At 42.7% G+C, this 23,726-nt stretch overlaps 3 protein-coding genes across 8 annotated transcripts; 1 reads left to right on the top strand and 2 right to left on the bottom strand.

Annotated features, from left to right (window-relative positions):
* The first annotated feature begins 6,483 nt into the window (after positions 1-6,483).
* On the top strand, positions 6,484-9,275 carry LOC115169549 (sterile alpha motif domain-containing protein 13-like). 3 transcript variants are annotated; one of them, XM_029725268.1, is made up of 5 exons: positions 6,484-6,649; positions 7,429-7,504; positions 7,627-7,669; positions 7,767-7,878; positions 7,965-9,275. In XM_029725268.1, the coding sequence occupies exons 3-5, from the start codon at positions 7,632-7,634 to the stop codon at positions 8,139-8,141; spliced, it is 327 nt and encodes a 108-aa protein (XP_029581128.1). In that variant the 5' UTR covers positions 6,484-6,649; positions 7,429-7,504; positions 7,627-7,631; the 3' UTR covers positions 8,142-9,275. The 3 variants fall into 3 exon arrangements, with proteins under 3 accessions (XP_029581128.1, XP_029581129.1, XP_029581127.1); XM_029725269.1 differs by lacking the exon at positions 7,429-7,504; XM_029725267.1 differs by having other exon boundaries at positions 6,484-7,504.
* Positions 9,003-10,700, bottom strand: LOC115169550 (guanine nucleotide-binding protein G(I)/G(S)/G(O) subunit gamma-5). Its single transcript, XM_029725270.1, has 3 exons — positions 10,533-10,700; positions 9,958-10,117; positions 9,003-9,274 (listed from the first exon to the last, which is right to left on the bottom strand). The coding sequence occupies exons 1-2, from the start codon at positions 10,611-10,613 to the stop codon at positions 9,992-9,994; spliced, it is 207 nt and encodes a 68-aa protein (XP_029581130.1). The 5' UTR covers positions 10,614-10,700; the 3' UTR covers positions 9,003-9,274; positions 9,958-9,991.
* An 87-nt stretch (positions 10,701-10,787) lies between these two features.
* On the bottom strand, positions 10,788-23,652 carry ssx2ipa (synovial sarcoma, X breakpoint 2 interacting protein a). 4 transcript variants are annotated; one of them, XM_029725265.1, is made up of 14 exons: positions 23,335-23,652; positions 18,101-18,229; positions 17,743-17,915; positions 17,342-17,554; positions 16,545-16,655; positions 16,200-16,335; positions 15,927-16,002; positions 15,613-15,799; positions 15,197-15,365; positions 14,530-14,669; positions 13,964-14,152; positions 12,194-12,311; positions 11,810-11,963; positions 10,788-11,593 (listed from the first exon to the last, which is right to left on the bottom strand). In XM_029725265.1, exons 2-14 carry the CDS (start codon positions 18,141-18,143, stop codon positions 11,437-11,439), a joined length of 1,866 nt encoding a protein of 621 aa, XP_029581125.1. In that variant the 5' UTR covers positions 18,144-18,229; positions 23,335-23,652; the 3' UTR covers positions 10,788-11,436. The 4 variants fall into 4 exon arrangements, with proteins under 4 accessions (XP_029581125.1, XP_029581123.1, XP_029581124.1 ...); XM_029725263.1 differs by having other exon boundaries at positions 13,964-14,158; positions 23,335-23,651; XM_029725264.1 differs by having other exon boundaries at positions 13,964-14,155; positions 23,335-23,651.
* Positions 23,653-23,726: the final 74 nt, after the last annotated feature.

The raw sequence follows: 23,726 nt of genomic DNA, 5'->3' as shown, positions 1-23,726 counted from the left end.
ACTGGCCATCCTCACACAATATGAGCCCTACACCACATTGGGCAGTGTTCTATCCAGCTGGCCGTACACTGCAGACAGGGCAAGACCATTTGCCACAAGCACAATGAGTCTCAGCTTCCCCATTCCACCATGCCAAACACCATTGCCAGTGTGTCGAAGCCAGATAAAAGACAGTGTGGCTCAACATAAGACCATGTAGAACCACCATAAAATAAATATAGATATTTTCTATCAATCTTCAAAACTTGGCTGCCTTTATGGATTCACAGAACATATTTATATAAGCTGTACAGGGCTATGTAGCATCAAACAGATGTTAGACATTCAGATGTCCAAATAATGTTGATTTGTCAAATTCTAAAATACAAGGGAGTGTGCACTATTTAATGCCAACTCAAAAAGAGAACTGGGTATTCAACAAGAATGTTATACGGTAAAAGTAACATAGAAAACCAAATACAGTATGAACAGTTTCTACCTTGTCAGTTCAGGGTGTCTGAGTGTGTCTCAGGTATAGTAGTGCAGAGAACTGTAGCTAAGGACTGTTACACCAGATAATGTGATTTGTGATTTAACCAAACATGTTTGGTATCCATTACTGGGAATTATAGGATAGGTAATTAGAGCATTTTTGACCAACCTTAGCTTGACGATAGTTGTACAACTGATTGCATTCAACTGAAATGTGTCTTCCGCATTTAACCCAACCCTTCTGAATCAGAGAGGTGCGGGGGGCTGTCATAATCGACATCCACGTCTTCGGCACCCGGTGCCTTGCTCAGGGGCAGAACAACAGATTTTTACCTTGTCAGCTCGGGGATTCGATCCAACAACCTTTCGGTCACTAGGCTACCTGCCGCCCCATGCCATCTTCGTCCTCGATTCATGGAAACAGAAGTCTTATAAAATGTCCGTGTCCAGTGGCAGGGGTTCTGTTTGAATTTAGAAAATGCTCAGTTATTAAAATAAATAAAACATTTTGCTTCACGTGTACGCCGCCATCTTGTCTATTTCAAGTAGTCTCTTATTGATCGAGACAGGTGAGTGTGAACCCCAAATGATGACAGACACCGGTCTCGATTCATTGACCATCTATATCCAAGTTTCATCTGGTTTATACCAATGATTATGGATATGTTGACAAGATGCATGTCTCTCCGCCCTAACAATGGGAGTCGTTGTCCACAAAGCGAGCCGGCTGGCTGTCTAGCTCCCGCCTGTCATTTCTTTGGATTGGTGGATGCATCTCATTATTGTAATCCTTTAAATATTCAATGAGGATTGTTGACGTCAACATCCTGTATTCAATGGAGAGAGATGCTATGCTACTAGCCTCATGCCATGAATATACATTGCCATCTCGACACAACTCTGATATAAAGTGTTTTTCTCAAAGTTGCCTGGATGTCACGTCCTACTTATATCAGTACACTCGTAACAATTTAAGCATTATGAAACTTCTATTCGATAAAATAAACCTCATGTAGCAAATAAGCCATACGTTTTTTTTGTTGACCAAATGTAACACTTGACCTCCATATAAAACTCCTTGCTTGGTGGGCAAAACAAAGAAAAAACACCACCTGCTGGAAGGAGACAGATTTTCCGCCGAATCGGCCATCTCAATTCATTCAATTCAGTATACTTTATTGACATGGAAAGTGAACACTTACAGTGTCAAAGTAAACATATAGCGACAATGGTCAAAGACAGGAATATACTGGACTATTTATAATAAAGCAATAATAATGATAGTATGATTATCACTAAGAGCAATTACAACAACAAAAATGAATAAAGAATAGGCAGATATGAATAATCACACTATACTTCTCACTGGTTGTCCCTCAGGTTGTGGCAGGAGGCCACAAATGTGGCTGCTAAAAGACAGAATACATTTTTTTCACCAAGTATGTAGTTGTGTCTTTATCATTTAGATTTTCAAATCCTTCTTATTGTTTTAAAATAATTGGGAAGAATGTATATCTTATGTCAGTATATCTGTCAAGGTTTGAAAGAAAATGCAGCACTGTCTCCATCTCTTCCTGCGGGCAGAATGAGCACAGCCTGTTCTCTCTGGGCAGCCAGGTTTGCCTGTGATAACCGGTGTCTATGGCCAGGCTGTGCTCTGTCTGTACATAGTGTTTTCCTCAGTTTTCTATCAGTCACGGTGGTCAGATAGTCTGCCACTGTGTACTGTCTGTTTAGAGACAAATAGCATTGAAGTTTACTTCAATTTTTTGTGGTTTCTTTCCAATAGGTGATATTTTTGCTTTGTGATCATTTGGATGGGACAGATTTTCTATGTGCTGTCCTGAGGCTAGTAGTTAGAGAATTGAGCCTCAGAACCAGCTAGCTGAGGGCTCTTCTTTATGGTCAACTCTTGGCACTTGAGAATTTTGTAAATGGTAGGAGTGGGGGTCACTTGTTTTTAAATGATTATAACATTTGGTGGCTATTTTTTGGGATATTAATGAATCAGAAGAGGGAATTTGCCTAATTCTGCCCTGCATGAGTTGTTTTGAGTTTCTCTGCAGTCTGAGGATGTGCTTACAGAATTCCGCATATAGGGTTTCAATTTGGTGTTTGTTCCTTTTGTCAAATTCTTGTTTTGTAAGCGGACCACACACACTTCACTGCCATAGTGCAATTGGTTCTCTTATTGATTTGAATATTTTGAGTCAGATCCTAATTGGTATGTCTAATTTGATAGATATTTGAATGGCATAGAAAGCCCTCCTTGCTTTGTCTTTCAGTTCATTCACGGCCAGGTTGAAGTTCCCTGTAGAGCTGATTATTTTTGTTCCAAAAATGTGTAGGTGTGTGTGTTCTATAGACGTGAAGCCCAGTAAAAATGTTATTTTTGAGATTGACTGTCAGGGCCCAGGTCTGCCAGAACTGTTGCAGATCATCTATTTGTTGCTGTAACCCCTCTTTTGTGGGGGACAGCAGCACCAGGCCATCTGCATACAGAAGGCATTTTATTTTGCCGTCGTTTAGTGAGACCGTGGGCTGTTGATTCTTCTAGTGTTTTTGCCAATCCGTTCATGTATACAGTACCAGTCAAACGTTTGGACACACCTACTCATTCCAAGGTTTTTCTTTATTTATACTATTTTCTATATTGTAGAATAATAGTGAAGACATCAAAACTAGGAAATAACACACATGGAATCATGTAAAACCCACAAAAGTGTTAAAAAACTGAAAATATATTTTATATTTGAGATTCTTCAAAGTAGCCACCCTTTGCCTTGACAGCTTTGCACACTCTTGACATTCTCTTAACCAGCTTCATGAGGTAGTCACCCTGGAATGAGCCAATCAATTGTGTTGTGACAAGGTAGGGGTGGTATACAGAAGAACCCTATTTGGTAAAATACCAAGTCCATATTCTGGCAAGAACAGCTCAAATAAGCAAAGAGAAATGACAGTCCATCATTACTTTTAGGCATGAAGGTCAGTCAATTCGGAAAATTTCAAGAACTATGAAATCAAGTGCAGTTGCAAAAACCATTGAGTGCTATGATGAAACTGTCTCTCATGAGGACCACCACAGGAAAGGAAGACCCAGAGTTCCTCTGCTACACAGGATAAGTTCATTAGAGAGTTACCAGCCTCAGAAATTGCAGCCCAAATAAATGTAAGAGTTCAAGTAAGAGACATCTCTTTGTGAGACGCAGAATAGGTGAACGGATGATCTCTGGATGTGTGGTTCCCACCGTGAAGCATGGAGGTTTGATGGTGTGGGGGTGCTTTTCTGGTGACACTGTGTGATTTATTTAGAATTCAAGGCACACTTAACCAGCATGGCTACCACAGCATTCTGCAGCAATACGCCATCCCATCTGGTTTGCGCTTAGTGGGACTATCATTTGTTTTTCAACAGGACAATGACCCAAAACACACACCTCCAGTCTGTGTAAGGGCTATTTTACCAAGAAGGAGAGTGATGGAGTGCTGCATCAGCTAACCTGGCCTCCATAATAACCCAACCTCAACCCAATTGAGATGGTTTGGGATGAGTTGGACCGCAGAGTGAATGAAAAGCAGCCAACAAGTGTTCAGCATATGTGGGAACTCCTTCAAGATGGTTGGAAAAGCATTCCAGGTGAAGCTGGTTGAGAGAATGCCAAGAGTAAGCAAAGATGTCATCAAGACGGTGTGGCTACTTTGAAGAATCTAAAATATATATTTTGATTTGGTTAATACTTGTTGTTACATGATTCCATATGTGTTATTTCATAGTTTTGATAGATTCACTATTATTCTACAATGTAGAACATAGTAAAAATAAAGAAAAACCCTTGAATGAGTAGGTGTGTCCAAATTTTTGACTGGTACTGTGCGTTAAATAGACTTGAGCTCAAGTTTTTCCTGTTTCACAGTGTGCCTTTGGGGAAATAAATGTGTGTTTACTTCCAATTTGACAGCATTATTTCTATACATTGATTTGATGATGTTTATTTTTCCACCTATACAACTTTCAATTAATTTGCAAAAATGCCTTAATGACAAACTGAATCAAAGGCTTTTTGTAAATCCACACAGCAGGAGAAATATTTCGTTTTGATTCACGTTTATCAATTAGGGTGTGTAGGGTGTAAATGTGACCTGATGTTTGATAATTTGGTAGGAATCCAATTGGACTTTTGCTCAGGACATTGTGTTCACTGAGAAAGTGTAGTAATCTGTTGTTCATGATAGCACAGAATATTTTCCCCAGGTTGCTGTTCACACAAATGCCACAGTAATTGTTTGGATCAAATGTCTCAATTTAAAAAAAAAAAATGTTATTAGTCCTTGGTTGTAGATGTCAAGGAAATAGCCTACACTCACAACTATATGTATTTTGTACTTTTTAGCCCCTTTCTCTCACCACTTTTGTGATATTCAATTGGTAGTTACAGTCTTGTCCCATCGCTGCAACTCCGGTACGGACTCGGGAGAGGCGAAGGTCGAGAGCTATTGCATCCTCCGAAACACGACCCAGCCAAGCCGCACTCCTTCTTGACACACTGCTCGCTTAAACAGGAAGCTAACCGCACCAATGAGTCGGAGGAAACACCGTCCAGCTGGCAACCACGGTCAGCTTGCAGGCGCCCAGCCCGCAACAGGGAGTCGCTAGAGTGCGATGGGACAAGGATGTCCCAGCCAGCCAAATCCTCCCCTAACCTGGAATACGCTGGGCCAATTATGCGCCGCCTCATGAGTCTCCTGGTCGCAGCCGGCTTCGACACAGCCCGGATCAAACCCGGGTCTGTAGTGATGCCTCAAGCACTGCGATGCAGTGCCTTGGACTGCTGTGCCACCCGGGAGGCCCCTACATTCAAAACTTTAAATAGTTTGAGTGTGGCAGTGCTAAATTTGTGGTCTGTGTATTTTATAATTCCGTTAAAAATTCCGTCATGACCACAAGCTGTATTTCTTTCTTTTTTTACTATAGATTCCCCAATAACCCAAACAGAACTAACAGGTTCTGGTTGTCTTAAATGGCTGATTCAAGAATTAGCCGTTTTTCATAGATTTTTTTGTTTCGAATCTATTTTAATATGTATATATAGTTCTTCAAAGTGAGTTTTCAATTAGTCACCATTTTGGATAGCACATTTTTCCTCGGTGTGGTTTGTTTAGGCAGTTCTAACTTTCCCAAAAGTTGTTTGTATCAATGGATTCCTCAATTTCATTGGTTGTCGTCTGTTGTGTTGTTCGTTTTTTGTTCTGGAGTCTATTCTTTCAGGGTTGCCCAATACAGAAGGCGTAGATTCTGGTTCTCTATTTTTGGCTGGATAGTCCTACGTTTTTTTCTTATAGATTTGCAATCATAATCAAACCATTTTATCATGTCTTTTTGGGATTGTTTTTAGGTGTCTTTTTAAAAATTGGATAAGGATGCCAATTTGTCAAAATGTTGTTTATGTTTTGTACACCCAAATTTACACCTTCCTTATTGTGATGAAATGTGGGGGCCATAAAGTTGTCTAGGAAGGGTTTAATTTTGGATTTCCAATTGCTTTCTTGTAGTGTTCCATGCTATTCTTAGGCCATCTACAGTGCATTCGGAAAGTATTCAGACCTCTTGACTTTTTCCACATTGTTACGTTACAGCCTTATTCTAAAATGTATAGCTTTTTTTCTCTCAATCTACACACAATACCCCATAATGGCGAAGCAAAGACAGGTTTTTAGAAATGTTTAAAATGTATAAAAAAATAAAACTATGAAATATCACATTTACATAAGTAGTCAGACCCAAAGGTGATGACTAAATTGGGAGTTTTCTAATCTGACTTCTCTATGTGGCCATGTATGGAAATTGTCTTTCTGGGCCGAGCATCAGTTAAACTGCAGTACAGAAGCAAAACTGTAGGCTCAGTAGAAACCGTGCTTCTATACCGGAACCCTGTCCCATTCGCTGCGAACTGGCCAGTCAGGTTTGAGAATGGTGTGTGCGCCTGTTCACGAGCTTCTTGTCGCATGCCGACTCGCAGATCCTTTGAACATATCAGAAAATTGAATGAGAAATTCAGGTGGTTTATAGATCAAATACACAGCGCCAAGCACACGATCGTGAATAAACCGGATATTTATTTACACCCTAAGAACTATAAAAAGGAAACCAACTATCTCGCGAATTAGCAATAAAAAGGTAAGTGGCAAATAGACTGAACCAGAACGTTGGCAATGATATGATACAATGATATAATTTCAGTAGTAAGCTATAGTAATATTGAATAAAGTATCCTGACTAATTATTCAAAGTTTGTAATGTATACCCATTCTTCTATTACTACATATTTCATACGGCATCTGACTTTTGTTACACATTGTAATGTTCCACTTAAACAGTCCTCAATGTCATCACCATCAGCTATATTTCTGTCCACGGATGTGTATAGTCCTGAATGAAATGCAGTGTCTAAAGTTGAAACTATATGAATGATGCTTCTGGTGGAAATTAGCTTTCCAAAGATAAACTACTGAACATCCAAGACTGGTAGTCTCGTAGGTACAGTAGCTACACTGAATAGAGAAGTTTTAATCATGCCGATCAGGGAGCTTTAAATTGCCCCAGTCTCTGATATTTGGACTCAAATCTAAGCGCAACGCATTCCATGGCTTTGGATCAGGTCAGAATCCACAGACCACATTGTATTTCAGTATACTCACTAATGTGATGATTATATCCTCCATGTTATGTGAACCCTATTGCCCATCATCCATTGAAGACTGATTGCTTTTTGGCATTATTGAATGCGATTTCTGATCTACGCATTTGTACCATAGTATTTCCAGTGTCAAGCGCTCCACATCTATGTTGCTTAGCAACTGAGTACTCTACTTACTCGTGTCAGCATTTCAAAGAAATTGTTCAAAAAACGACTCTGGCTTCTCTATTCAACACTCAGTATATCAGATGCTCTGTAGTTTAAGGTTTCAGAAACAACTGCCCATATCCAGATAACCTCTTGACACGTCCTATTACAACGAACTCACGTTTCAAGTAAGTAGCGAATGTGTTGACTTTATGACAGTCCTCATGTTTCTTCATAAACCTAATCTTTTGGATTGAATTGTATTTTTGCTTATCCATATCTCCATCTCACCTTTTTCTTTTTCCTCTAGCTGGAATGGAGAACAAAACAAATGGATCAGTGGAAGCCAAAGTGTAAGTCTAGGGGTTGTTCTTGTGTGGATAAGGGATAAGATTGTGCTGTCCTCCTGCCTTGTCCCTATACCCATTTTCCTGTTCTGTCTTTTTCTAGTGTGGCGGAGAATGGCCAGCTGCCGGACCCTGCAGACTGGGCATTCACTGATGTCGTCAACTATTTCAAAGCTGCAGGATTTGATGAGCAGGCTACTGCTTTCCAGGACCAGGTAAAGATTGTAATTTACTAACCTTGCAAGTTGCTCTTTCGTGTGGGTAAGAGCTTCCCAATCCCTTCCATTTGTTATTCTTGTAGGAAATCGATGGCAAGTCTCTGCTCCTGATGACACGGAATGACGTCCTGACTGGCCTGTCTATCAAACTGGGGCCAGCACTGAAGATCTACGAGTACCACGTGAAACCACTTCAAACTCAGCACCTGAAGAGTAATGCTAATGCATCACTGCATGCTCCTCAACGTGTAACAAGATAATCACGAGGCAGGACGGACAGACCAGTCCGAGATTTACAGACCCAAGAGGACAGTGGACGACGACGGGGCTTAGAAAACTCTTGCGTGGTTGCATCTTGCATCCTTCTGAAAATATTATTTTACTTAAACTGTTAACAGATGCCAAATGATTCGAGCCGTTACGTCCATTTACAAAGACGGTGATCAGTTTGTTGGTAGTTAACTGAGTGGTATCAGTTTATGAAACCAAAGGACTTTAATTCTTTGAGGTCTTGGACAGCATAAGATCATTTTACAGGTCTTAAAAAGTACAGGTTTATTTTTTCTTCTTCTAAGAGTTAGTCTGAAAGCAAAATCAGGCTACTGAAGCAGATTCAACTGAATGGGTTATTTAATAGTGGACAATCCTTTTCAGAAGGATGCAAAAGGTGCACTAGATGGCTGACTTTGTGATGATCTATGTTCTACCCTTGTCCCATTGATATGATCAGTATATACCAAACTATTGGTAGGACATGTACGTGTTCGAACCATACTTACTGATCCTCCATTAATGCCATTTTCTTTTCCTAATATGCCACTATTTCACTTAATCAAAAGCTGTATCTATGAGCATTATGCACATCAAAGGTAAATTTAAGCACAGGGATATAGGATGATGAATGTGTTCTTTGATTTCCTTCATCTTAAATATATGGCATTTTACTTTCATGTTTGATGTGGATGCTTTTATCACGCATAACAGTGGCATGCTGCTGCCTTTTGTATTGTAAATTTGCCCTGTTCACATTTTGCTGTTAGAAACTACTTGCATCTTAAGTAATGATTTGAGATGTACCACTGTCAGTCTTACCCAAGAACAATTAGCAAAACACAGTCATGTAGAGAAAGAAGAATGTTAATTTCTAAATACAAAAAGTCAAGAACAATGAATAAAATAGAATAGAAAAGGCACAATCATTTACTTGAAAACCACACTGTGCCATGAAAAATAAACCCGTCTCATCGTATCCTCTAAGGTGGTTGGCTGAAAATAGATGGCAAGTCTTCCTGACATGTTCTACACTTCATAAGATTTTGTGGCAGTGGATTGCCGTTGGCAATGAGGAGCAGTGTTGAGGTCAACTTTTTCCCTGTAGCATCAAAACGAAGGCCTGCGAGACAGGACAATACAGAGGTACAATGTGATAATACTCTTGCACATTAAAGAAACAGGTATTTATCTGTAATGCAATCAAAGACTAGCATGGAATAGAGAATCTGTTTCACTTTACTGATTTAGTGTGGCTTACAGGCCAATCAAGGCAAGAATCTCAATTGCATACTCCTCGCATCCTCCTTCTCAAAACCCATTGGATGAGAAAGCAAGGAGGTCCTTATCCTCGCTACCCAGACTCCTTGCTCCAGCCAAACGCTACGTGCACTGACGTTAGTTTCTTCTCCGCAATGTGTCTGGATCGGAGTAGCTCCCTGACCCTTCACCAAATGCAAACACATTCGGGGCTGTCCAATTGGTCCAGAAACCAATGGGCTGGGCCAGAACACATGTGGGTAAAGCGGTGGTTTGAAAATTCATAATAGTCTTCGATACTCTGATTGGATAGAGACAATCCAATCGCTGATGACTTTTGCACAATTCCCTTTGTCACCACAAATGACTCCAATGACGGCAGTCTCAGATTAAAGTATGTAGTAAACGACAGAGCAGCAGAATAATTGTGTAAGTCGTCAGGCTACCTCCAACCATCTTCTTCAATGGGTTTTGAGAAGGTGAGGAATCGAGGAGTATGCAATTGAGATTCTCCCAAGGACTACATACACCAAAAAAGAAACTCACCAAAGAATGCTGCGGTCTGTCTTATGAGTCGTCCTCACAAGAAGGAGCACACCTTCTGTGGTCTGAAGGGGTTTGTACTGGAGGAGACCCCAGTGAGCAAGGGATCCTGGAGGGCATTTTGCATGCAGAACTGCTGAAGGTCTGCAGCTGCTTGGGACACCTACAAAGACAAAGGAATATAGCTGTGAAAGGAAAGCTCTACCTGTTGCACCCCTAACTAGCTAGACTCCTGCAAGTGTGTAAATATCCTCAAAAATGGGTGTTGTCAATAGTATGGTGTGAACACAGATCCTTGAATTAACGTTAGGCTTTTCCTGCTGTTCAATGACTGTTGGGAATAATTATCCTGGGGCGTTAGGCCACACTCAATCTCGGCTATTAGCCTCTAGACCCAATAACTAAGAGTTCAAGTAAAGAATTTAGCTGAAGATTGTGTTTTCATGGCTAGAGCTCCATTTATGTGCCTAGATTCCACGCCCTTAGCGCTAGCTAGCTAACGTTACTTATGTTAGCTAGCTCTGACTAGTTTCATGGGCATTTTACCAAATAGATTTTCGTGTGAAATAGATTCTTACCTTCACTCTGTTTATGCTCGCTTCAAAACGCAGCTGCTGGACAATTTTCTTCATCACAACGAGGTTTGATGAGCCAGACATCTTTACTATTTTCTAGAAATGAAGCGGTGGGCTGTTAGCTCGACGGACGCATAGACAAAGCACGGATGACCACACATCCGATTGTGACTTGCGCAGTCGCAGCGTTGCACAGTAAGCGACCACACTTCCTGGTACAAACCGCTATGGGGCGCCAAGCACAAAAAGTTGAATTGATAGATTTAAAAAAATGCGTTTATTGCAATTTCAGAGTAGCATATATGATAGCACGTCATTTTAAACATTTAGAATAAAGTTCTCATTAAACTATTCATGATATATCTGGAGTGAAAACAATGTGTAAACATTCTCATGGCTAGTCAGTAGCCTATTGATAGCTTTTCCCAAATTGGAAAACAATTGTTGTGATAGAGAACCCCAATTTACCCAAATTAAGGTTTGGCCGCCACTTGGCGAAAGCTTAGAGACTTGGATATGCTTTGCTTAATAAAAATGTATATAGAAGAGAAAGAAAAAAAACATTGGCATGTCCAATAAAGTGCTCTCTGAATGAATCAAGTTTGGTGAACGACAATGTGCTACTGTTCAGTATTAGTCTGTGATCAAGCAACATGAGTTGCACAAAAATAGGTCTCCGTGGCATCCTGAGGCAGTGTGGCGTGGAAACATGGGTCATGTTCATTAGGGCACGCAACAGAAAATATTTTGCAACAGAAAAAAAAAAGTACATCTTATTGGACAAATCCAGGTATTCTTTCCCTGTTTCAGTCCATTTTCATCTGTTTGGTGCCTAATGAACACTGCCATGGATTGTCATCCGAGTTGTCTGTTGAGTCCACAGTAACACAATGGTACTAGTGTGTCTTCAGTTGAGGCTGTTTTCCTCTGACCCTAAAGAGAAGATACTACAGCAGTCTCCACCGCCGTGTCTGTGCTTTGACCTGACCGGAGTGTCTTCTCTACTGTGGATGGTGTTGGACTCCTGCCAGCTCCCTTGTTTTGAACTGCCTACAGAAGAGGAGCTTAGATAGATAGAAAACAAACAAAAGTTAACCACAGTTTGAGAGAACTTAAGTGATAATCAATGATACCGATTTGATAATATTATCTAAATGTAGGAATCAAAAATACAAAAAAAAGGGATTCATCTCACAAAACCATAATGACTACCAAATATCACCCTGACGGATGACTACTACAGTGAGCTGGCATAGAGCAAAGTAACTAGTAAACTGTACCTCCTGTCTGGTATGAGGCATAATGTACGGTAGAGATCAGCTGTGGAGGGCATGCCAGCATCAGAGGCAGCTTTAGGAGTTGAGAACGCAGTGTACGTCCGAGATTTGGTCAGCATGGCAGGGGTGGAGGGGATCCTCATCTCTGGTTCACTACCTAGAGGGGAACAGGGACTTGTGACCAAACACTCAAAAACACAATATGATTCACAAAAGATCATTGGTGTGTTTTTTTTGTGTGGTGATGCCGCATTATACAGTATACTGCCCATCTTCCAATACAATCTTTTCTACACATATCTCCCAACAGAATCTGCAGTATACATTTTCCATTAATCTCGATCTGGATTAGCAATACGAATCGTTGCTGTGGCAATCACGACTCACTGACTGACAAGGCACGAGGAGTTTCTGACGTGGAATGTCTTTTGCGGTCCACGAACGAAGTCATGTTCAAGAATTGATTCTTGAGCCACAAGGCGCGGTCTTCCTCAAAAGCCTTTTTCTGTGTAAACACAAAAGGAAAAAAAAAGAAAAAAAAAGGGGTAATACACAGTTACAGTGGCAAGAAAAAGTATGTGAACCCTTTGGAATTACCTGGATTTCTGCATAAAACTGTTCATAAAATTTGATCGGATCTTCATCTAAGTCACAACAATAGACAAACACAGCCTGCTTAAACTAATAACAAACAATTATACATTTTCATGTCTTTATTGAACACACCGTGTAAAGATTCACAGTGTAGTGTGGAAAAAGTATGTGAACCCTTGGATTTAATAACTTGTTGATCCTCCTTCGGCAGCAATAAACTCAACCAAACGTTTTCTGTAGTTGCGGATCAGACCTGCACAACGGTCAGGAGGAATTTTGGACCAGTCATCTTTACAAAACTGTTTCAGTTCAGCAATAATTTTAGGATGTCTGGTGCGAACCGCTCTCTTGAGGTCATGACACAGCATTTTAAATCAGGTTGAGGTCAGGACTGACTGGGCCACTCCAGAAGGCGTATTTTCTTCTGTTGTTGACTTCTGCGTTTTGGGTCGTTGTCCTGTTGCATCACCCAACTTCTGTTGAGCTTCAATTGGCGGACAGAGCCTTACATTCTCCTGCAAAATGTCTTGATAAACTTGGGAATTCATTTTTCTGTCCATGCTAGCAAGCTGTCCAGGCCCTGAGGCAGTAAAGCAGCCCCAAACCATGATGCTCCCTCCACCATACTTTACAGCTGGGATGAGGTTGATGTTGGTGTGCCCTTTTTTTCTCTACACATAGTGTTGTGTGTTCCTTCCAAACAACTCAATTTTAGTTTAATCTGTCCACAGAATATTTTGCCAGAAGCGCTGTGGAACATCCAAGTGCACTTTTGCAAACTTCAGACGTGCAGCAATGTTTTTTTTGGAGAGCAGTGGCTTCTTCCTTGGTGTCCTCCCATGAACACTATTCTTGTTTAGTGTTTTACGTATCGTAGACTCGTCAACAGAGATGTTAGCATGTTCCAGAGATTTCTGTAAATCTTTAGCTGACACTCTAGGAGTCTTCTTAACCTCATTGAGCATTCTGCACTGTGCTCTTGCAGTCATCTTTGCAGGACGGACACTCCTAGGGAGTAGCAACAGTGCTGAACTTTCTCCATTTATAAACAATTTGTCTTACCGTGGACTGACGAACATCAAGGCTTTTAGAGATACTTTTGTAACCCTTTCCAGCGTTATGCAAGTCAACAATTCTTAAATCGCAGGTCATTTGAGATCTCTTTTGTTCGAGGCATGGTTCATGTCAGGCAATGCTTCTTGTGAATAGCAAACTCAGTGTTTTTAATAGGGCAGTGCAGCTCTAACCGACATCTCCAATCTCATCTCATTGATTGGACTCCAGGTTAGCGGACTCCTGACTCCAATTAGCTTTTGGAAAAGTCATTAGCCTAGGGGTTCTTATACTTTTTCCAACCTACACTGTGACTGTTTATGTATTCAATATAGACAAGACAAATTAAATAATTTGGGTGTTATTAGTTTAACACACTGTCTATTGTTGTGACTAAGATCAGATCAAATGTTATGACTAATTTATGCAGAAATCCAGGTAATTCCAAAGGGTTCACATACTGTAAGTGACAACTTGACAAAACATAACATTTCCAACTCGAGAACTTGCCAAAAACAAAACGGATACCTCATGACCGAGGCGAATGGCAGCGTCAGTAAAGTTATGTCTCTCCCTCTCAAAGTTCCTCCTCTGCTCGTCAAAGAGCCTCCACCCCTCTTTGAGACGCTCCTTCTCCTCCAGAGTGTAGCAGTCATTCAGCAGAGCAGCAGTCTCATCATCATAGCAGGGAGAGTTGAGCTGCTGCTACACACACACACACACACGGAAAAGGTTATAATACTTGACTGAGAAACTCCTGGAAGGGTCAAATTCAAGGCAATAACAAGAGATGTACAGTAGATCAAATTTTAATTTGTCACATGCGCCAAATACAACTAGTGTAGACTTTACCATAATACAAATAAAATAGTAACACAAGAGGGAAACAAATAAAATGCACAAGAATGGAGCTACATACAGAGAGTACCAGATCAATGTGGAGCTACATACAGAAAGTACCAGATCAATGTGCAGAGGTACAATGTACTTGAGGTAGATATGGACTTGAAGGCAGATACTTGTAGCTCGGTTTGAAAAAAAAGAGAGTCTTGTGTTGCGTTGTGGGTCTAACTAACCTGTAGGAGTTGCTGCTGGGTCTGGATGAAGTCTTTACACTGCTGGACCTCCAGTCTCATCCTCTCCATCTCCTCCTCGTGGATCTGTCTGGGGACCAGCTCTTTACCAGCACACTGCTGGCTCTGCTGCACTAGGGAGGCTGGGAAGTGGATGGATGATACAACACATTATGATCAATGGTGGAGAAGAAAGCTCCCTGTGACGTATAGAATGTATTGGCAGCAGAGTTGTTTACATTTGTATTTTTTTAAACCTTTATTTAACTGGCAAGTCAGTTAAGAACATATTCTTAAGTACAATGACGGCCTACACCGGCCAAACCCGGACGACACTGGGCCAATTGTGCGCCACCCTATGGGACTCCCAATCACGGCCGGTTGTGATACAGCCTGGATTCGAACCAGGGTGTCTGTAGTGACGCCTCTAGCACTGAGATGCAGTGCCTTAAACCGCTGGTAGTGAGAGCCAAAAATGCAGTAGTGCTGGTAGTGATTTTATGGCAGTCAGCCATAAATGGATTCTTTCATTTGCCTTCATGTAACACCTCTTAATGACTAGAGAAAGCCAGTGATGACTACTAGGTGAGTTAGATTGTCTACTTCCATGATATATATATATATATATATATATATATATATATATATATATGATGTGATGCATTTGTACCCTGGTTGTCCAGTCTCTCCATGTGGCTCTTTAGTCTCCTCCACTGCTGTCGGATGCTATTGGTCAGCTGCTCCCGGGCATGCTCACAGGACTGGTCCCTAGCATGATCACATGACTGATCCAGGGTCTCCTTACTACAGTCACCAACCTCCTCTCTGTCCAAGCTGGCCTGAAAGCGTAACAATAGGCACGATCACTCCTCTACTCTCCACTATGTTTATAGCGAAATGTCACTTCCATACTATGTAAAACGCTTTGAGATTTTGTGAATGGCTCTGCATAGACAGACACGATTCGTGATTAAGATTTGCAGGAGCATTTAAAAAAATAATTGATCTAATCCATTTATTACCACGTAAAAATTACTAAGTAGACTATTGCTACGGTGTCTCAGATAGGACAATCCATCAATTCACCCGTTCCAGGCTGTCTTCCGCACGGTCTCCTCTGGAGCTGGAGCAGGATTTCCTAGGACTAAGAATGGACACCATCTCCCGCTTCATCTGCTGCAGCACCTTCTTTAGCTCAACGTTCTCCAGCATCAGAGCCCTCTGACGACCCTCATAGTCACTCAGCAGGGACTTGTACATCTCCCCCTCGTGTCTACAATCATGGCAAATAAATACGTACTCATCAAAGTGGGATCTCCAAAGCTATGTAGGATTTGTTGCATCAAGAGTTGATGAAAGCACCCAAAACAGACATGGTTCAGTTAGATGAGTATTGCTACCTGGCCTCCACCTTTCCAGTCTTCCATTGGCTTCTCTTCCCATCAGCCCGTCCCAAGTAGTTCAATACATCAATCGCTAGTAGAGATAAAGGGAGGAAAATGGGAATGAGGGACTTTCTATATAGGCCTACATCATTTTCAGTGTTCTCAGACTTTTATGTTGTTGGGAAAAAAAAAAAGGGGGAAAAAAAGACGACACTAGGTTGCAAACATATTCACATTTCCAACAACCTTTGGAATAAGGAGGAAACCATAGTCTTGAGATACCCATACCTAGTTTCTTATCCCTCTTGTCCACCAGTAGCTGGTTGAGGCGTTCTTTGAGCTTGATGCTCTCCCTCTCCTTCCTCTTGGCATCATGGCTGTACTGAGAGGCTCTGCTGGCGATGATGCTCTGGAGCTTCTGCACCTAGGGTGTGTTCAGTAGGGAGAAAACGTTTTGAAACGGGGATGTACTACCTGAACTTATCCAATAAGAACACATGTTTTGCTACGGTGTGCACTACCGAGCAAGATGCTGGTTAAGGCTCACACACTCAAAACTAAATTTCCAATGGACGCTTGCAGCTACATAAGCACATCATTCAATGATTAACAATTTTATGACAAAGTCTTTACCTCATCTTTTTCTGTTTTCAGGCAATTCTGCAGAGTCTTGTTTTTGAGTTGCAGCTGCCTCTCTGTCTCAAGCAGTCCTGACTTCTCTCTTTTGTAGAGCTCCAGCTGATCCTTTGGGCAATTACATACATTGAATTTTTTTATTTTACCCCCCCCACCTTTTGATGGTATCCAATTGGTAGTTACAGTCTTGTCCCATCACTGCAGCTCCCGTACGGACTCAGGAGAGGCGAAGGTTGAGAGCCGTGCGTCCTCCGAAACACAACCCAGCCAAGCCGCACTGCTTCTTGACGCACACTGCTCGCTTAACCCAGAAGCCAGCCGCACCAATGTATCGGAAGAAACACCGTACACCTGGCAACCGTGTCAGCCCGTATTGCGCCCGGCCCGCCACAGGAGTCGCTAGTTCGAGACGGGACAAGATCATCCCTGCCGGCCAAACCTCCCTTAACCCGGACGACGCTGAGCCAATTGTGCGCTGCCCCATGGGTCTCCCGGTCGCGGCCAGCTGCGACAGAGCCTGGACACAGCTAGCATTACGATGCAGTGCCTTAAGACCACTGCGCCACTCGGGAGGCTGGGCAATTACATACTTGCTGTACATGTTATATCAACACAATTTTGCATACTCAATGTGCTCACCTTGACAACAAGATCATAACAATAACATGTTGTATTCTAAGCAGTAAGACCTTTCAGGACACCGTCAAACCTTAACTTAGCTCCCCAAGCCAGTATTTACTGACAATTTGCACCCTGCCTGGAAAACGATCTATGGGAAAGACTGCCTGACTGACCTTGAGTCTGGAGTTGGTGATCTGCAAGTGTTCCAGGGCACTGGAGCTCTTCAGCTGCTCGGTCTCCTGCTCCTGCAGGCTGCGCTGGCTGCGGCGGTGCATCTGGAGCAGCTCATACATCATGTTCAGGGCTGGCACCGTGTTCAGCCCCCAGCTTCCCTCTGGTGAGCTGGCCTCAATACAGGCAGAGGAAAAACCCAGAGAGTCCATCTCCTGTACAAGCCCCAAAAGAGGGCAGACAAATGGGTTAGCAGCATACAGTGAAAATTAAACTAGATCAATGAATAATAATTTAGCAACATCAGATACACAAACCTATAAATCAAGCAGTAAAATAAGCACCTACACAAAGTCAGTATGGATAATTCCAAATGTAAACTAAATAATAGTAATTTCAGTACCTGATTGATGTATGAGGTACACTGGGGAACATTCTCCTCAGTGCAGAAGGCACTTAACACATTGTAGGAGCTCTTGGACAGTGTCATTGTGGAGGAGTGCATCGTCGGAAGGTTGTTATGATGCCTCGAAGGAGACATCGTCATTCTTGATATGCTGTTGATCTCATGGTTTTCTAAACACCGCAGGGAAACAGAGAGAACAACCAATTGATAAATCACAAGTTCACAGGCAGCTGACTATGAGGCTCAAAAAACAATTGTGCCCAAAAATTGGGCTAAATCCCACACCATCCCCCAAAAAATCCATATATAAACAATTGTCTATTTTGTCCCCGGGTCCCCATTTGAAATAAATTACCTATTGATGGCTCTATGGTTGCTGTCGTCCACCAGTCTCCCATGTCATCAAAGTGTCAGGACACTTGGGAGGTCATCCGCGAGATGACAGACCTGACCGACCGGAGGCTGCACTCACTGGAACAGAATCCTGAAATAGAGCGTCAAGCAGCAAGCCAATGACATAAGACTCCAAGGCAGCATAATCTGGGTCGATTCTTCACCAACGCCATGCGGGATTAAACGTAATCTGTGTGTTGTGCCAGTATGGGACGGGTTGGGGGTGGGTAGGGCTTTCAGGCCTTGGCTGTTACACTGGACTGTAGTAGAGTGATACTTTGAGCTTGAGTAAAGAGCGTTTTGCATGTTAACTTTAACTAGGCTAATGACTGTATGCCAGGGGAAGGCTTTGACTCCCACACAGAAAGGCCACTGACTGTGGTGTGTGCAAGGTTTAATTAACAATGCCAGTGGAACTGAATTCAAAATGCTTAGTTTGAGAAAAATGGCTTCAACAAGAGGCAACTGCACACTCATTATTCAAGAGTGCCTCTTCAGTACTTCATTGTTCTCTTTGACTCTATATAATAACGTCGACCTATACGCTGACTCGTGAGTGAATTTATAAGGAAGTACATTGGAGATGTTGTACCCACTGTGACTATTAAAACTTACCCTAACCAGAAACCGTGGATGGAGGGCGGCATTCGCGCAAAACTGAATGCGCGAACCACCACATTTAACCATGGAAAGAGGTCTGGAAATATGGCTGAACATAAACAGTGTAGTTATTCCCTCCGCAAGGCAATCAAACAAGCGAAATGCCGGTACAGGGACAAAGTGGAGTCGCAATTCAACGGCTCAGACACGAGACGTATGTGGCAGGGTCTACAGGAAATCACGGACTACAAAAAGAAAACCAGCCACGCCACGGACACCGACGTCACACTTCCAGACAAACTAAACACCTTCTTTGCCTGCTTAGACGATAATACAGTGTCCCCGTCTTGGCCCGCTAACAAGAACTGCGACACCCCCTTCCTCTTCTCCGCGGCCGACGTGAGTAAAACCCTCGCAAAGCTACTGGCCCAGACGGCATCCCTAGCCGCATCCTCAGAGCATGCGCAGGTGTGTTTAGGGACATATTCAATCACTCCCTATCCCAGTCTCCTGTCCACACATGCTTCAAAATGCCCACCATTGTTCCTGTACCCAAGAAGGCAAAGATAACTGAACTAAATGACTACTGCCCCATAGCACTCACTTCTGTCATCATAAAGTGCTCTGACAGACCAGTCAAGGATCATATCACCTCCACCTTACCGGCCACCCTAGACCCCCTTCAGTTTGCATACCGCCCTAACAGGTCCACAGACGATGCAATCGGCATCACACTGCACAATCCCATCTGGACAAGAGGAATACCTATGTAAGAATGCTGTTCATTGACTACAGCACAGCATTCAACACCATAGTACCCTCTAAGCTCATCATCAAACTGGAGGCCCTGGGCCTCAACCCTGCCCTGTGCAATTGGGTCCTGGACTTTGACGGGCCACCCCCAGGTGGTGAAGGTAGGAAACAACATCTCCACCTTGTTGACCCTCAACACTGGGGCCCCACAAGGGTGCGTGCTCAGCCCCCTCCTGTACTCCCTGTTCACCCATGACTGTGTGGCCATGCACGCCTCCAACTCAATCATCAAGTTTGCAGATGACAACAGTATTGGGCTTGATTACCAACAACGAGACAGCCTACAGGGAGGTGAAGGCACTCGGAGTGTGGTGTCAGGAATACAACATCAACAAAACAAAGGAGATAGTGAACTTCAGGAAACAGCAGAGGGAGCAGCCCCCATCCACATCGAAGGGATAGCAGTGGAGAAAGTGGAACGTTAAGTTCCTCGGCGTACACATCAACGACAAACTTTTTGGTCCACCCACACAGACAGTGTGGTGAAGAAGGTGCAATAGTGCCTTCAACGCATCACCGGGGGGCAAACTTTCTGTCCTCCATGACACCTATAGCACCCGAAGTCACAGGAAGGCAAAAAAGATCAAAGACAACCACCCGAGCCACTGTTTGTTCACACCACTACCATCCAGAAGGTGAGGTCAGTACAGGTGCATCAAAGCTGGGACTGAGAAACAGAAGCTGTTCTTCAATCAAGGCCATCAGACTGTTAAACAGCAATCACTATCTCAGAGAGGCTGCTGCCTACATGGAGACCCAATCACTGGTCACTTTAAACAATACCAATTTAATAATGATATATATATATATATATATATATATATCTTACATTACTCAATCATATGTATACTGTATTTTATACCATCTATTGCACCTTGCCTATGCCTCTCAACCATTGCTCACCCATATATACTCAGCAAAAAAAGAAACATCCCTTTTTCAGGACCCTGTCTTTCAAAGATAATTCGTAAAAATCCAAATAACTTCACAGATCATCAATGTAAAGGGTTTAAACACTGTTTTCCATGCTTGTTCAATGAACCATAAACAATTAATGAACATGCCTGTGGAATGGTCGGTAAGACACTAACAGCTTACAGACGGTAGGCAATTAAGGTCACAGTTATGAAAACTTAGAGAACACTAAAGAGTGCTTTCTCCTGACTCTGAAAAACACCAAAAGAAAGATGCCCAGGGTCCCTGCTCATCTGCGTGAACGTGCCTTAGGCATGCTGCAAGGAGGCATGAGGACTGCAGATGTGGCCAGGGCAATAAATTGCAATGTCCGTACTGTGAGACACCTAAGACAGTGCTACAGGGAGACAGGACGGACAGCTGATCGTCCTCACAGTGGCAGACCACGTGTAACAACACCTGCACAGGATCAGTACATGCGAACATCACACCTGTGGAACAGGTACAGGATGGCAACAACTGCCCGATTTACACCAGGAATGCACAATCCCTCCATCAGTGCTCAGACTGTACGCAATAGGCTGAGAGAGACTGGATTGAGGGCTTGTGGGCCTGTTGTAAGGCAGGTCCTCATCAAACATCACCGTCAACAACGTCACCTATGGGCACAAACCCACCATCGCTGGACGAGACAGGACTGGCAAAAAGTGCTCTTCACTGACAAGTGGCAGTTTTGTCTCACCAGGGGTGATGGTCGGATTCGCGTTTATCGTCGAAGGAATAAGCGTTACACCGAGGCCTGTACTCTGGAGCGGGATCGATTTGGAGGTGGAGGGTCCGTCATGGTCTGGGGCAGTGTGTCACAGCATCATCGGACTTAGCTTCTTGTCATTGCAGGCAATCTCAACGCTGTGCATTACAGGGAAGGCATCCTCCTCCCTCATGTGGTACCCTTCCTGCAGGCTCATCCTGACATGACCCTCCAGCATGACAATGCCACCAGCCATACTGCTCATTCTGTGTGTGATTTCCTACAAGACAGGAATGTCAGTGTTCTGCCATGGCCAGCAAAGAGCCCAGATCTCAATCCCATTGAGCACGTCTGGGACCTGTTGGATTGGAGGGTGAGGGCTAGGGCCATTCCCCCAAGAAATGTCCGGGAACTTGCAGGTGCCTTGGTGGAAGAGTGGGGCAACATCTCACAGCAAGAACTGGCAAATCCGGTGCAGTCCATGAGGAGGAGATGCGCTGCAGTACTTAATGCAGCTGCTGGCCACACCAGATACTGACTGTTACTTTTGATTTTGACCCCCCCTTTGTTCGGGACACATTATTCCCATGTCTGTTAGTCACATGTCAGTGGAACTTGTTCAGTTTGTCTCAGTTGTTGAATCTTATGTTCATACAAATATTTACACATGTTAAATTTACTGAAAATAAACGCAGTTGACAGTGAGAGGACGTTTCTTTTTTTGTTGAGTTTATTTATAGTACATATTCTCATTCACCCCTTTTAGATTTGTGTGCATTAGGTAATTGTTAGATTAACTTTAGATATCACTGAATTGTCGGAACCAGAAACACAAGCATTTCGCTACACTCACATTAACATCTGCTAACCATGTGTATGTGACAAATAAAATGTGATTTGATTTATAATATGATCCTTAAGATTTTCCTGGTGAAACAAGCTCAACCACATTCTACACTCTCACCACTCCCCTTTAAATAGGTAACTGTACAGTTCTCGACGAACTCCGTTTGAACATATATTGTGCATTTTAGACTTAAGTATAGTAGACCTGACTGTCTCAATTGCCTTGGGCAACACGTGATACCACCAGAGTAGAAAGTTAGTCGAGCCACAGAGGCAGTAGCTATGTCGGAAAACAGTGGGAAAACACCTTCTCAGGCTCCCTTATCCACTGATCCAGGCTGCATCTTATGTACACGGATACTCACTCCCGTTTAACCAGAGACACTGATTTCCCCTTTTGTCTGTGATTTAACCTTGCCCTATGTCACACTGTTACCATATCCACTGCGCCTCCATCTAAATCCAAGAAGAGCAACCAACTAGCTAGCTAACAAGAAGCAAACATTTTAGCTAGTGTTGACATTACCATTGGGTGAATATACTGTCAACACACTTTGGCACATTTTCATACAGTATTTAACCCGTTGTTTTACCCAAAAGGCTCAGACTTTTCTGTTTCCATCTATGCGGGCCGGCAATCGTGCCTTACTGGGCCCCATGTCTCCGGCGGACCTGCTGTCACTTGGGGCCAAAGCCAGGTACTTTTCAGATGGCATTTACATACCACTGGCTAACTGTGAACTTTAACACCTTCTCACAAAGCAACTGTTTTGATTATGCATAGATTATTGACTCTGCTCTTGACAAGTCCTCACTGTCAGCCCTTGCTATGTAAACACAATTTCCCTAGTAGACAATAAGGGTGTGTATGTACAAGTGTAACTCTGGTGTTACAGTTGAAAAGCAGTAGCTAAAACATTACTACTGTTCGCTTCTTCTTATCATCTTATTGAGCTGCTGCAAGTGAGTCAAATGAACAAACAGGAGGCTCATTTGAAAACGTAGTCACTCATGTAGTTACAAGCCAAGTTAAAAGTTAGCTGTCTAACGTTAACTTGTCACCCTTTCAGCTACTATTAATCTGTTATCTTGTTGAACTGGTTTACCTACAGTAACGTTACCTAGCCAGATAGAAAGCTGCTAGCTTCTGTAGTAACGTTAGCTGGCTAACTCTGCTTTGATGAAACTTGTATAATAGCTAACGTAACGTGTGTATAAAGTTAGCTAGCTAACGAAGCAAGCAAGGACCTGGCTGGATAGTGGATACTCACTTGACTTGATTAGACTGCCTTAGTGCCTGCAAAGCCAACTCTATGCGAAGCCGAGAATGCTAGCGTACAATAATTTTCTCTGTCTAGTTCTTGACAGTGAATGCCAAGCCACTTGGATAATTATGCTCACATTGACGCACTGTGGTACAGTTGACCCCACATTGACAAAATTAGATTTTTTTTTTAAGTGGACGTCTTTCTGGCTTCAAAACAAACACCACCGTCATTGGCGAATGCGTTGTCAAGCAACCAGTATTCGTCCGCTGTATTGGATCATGCGCACACCTTTAACGGACGATGTATGCAAATATGGAAGGCTGTCAAGTGTATTGTCGTGCTTTTCCATTGAGATTTACACCCACTTTACACCCACACAAGTGGTTCGCCAGTGT

Source organism: Salmo trutta, chromosome 31 (genome assembly GCF_901001165.1).
Source record: "Salmo trutta chromosome 31, fSalTru1.1, whole genome shotgun sequence".
Classification (NCBI taxonomy): domain Eukaryota; kingdom Metazoa; phylum Chordata; class Actinopteri; order Salmoniformes; family Salmonidae; genus Salmo; species Salmo trutta.
Note: the sequence above shows the minus strand (reverse complement) of the source record. Positions and strands in the feature narration are given on the sequence as shown.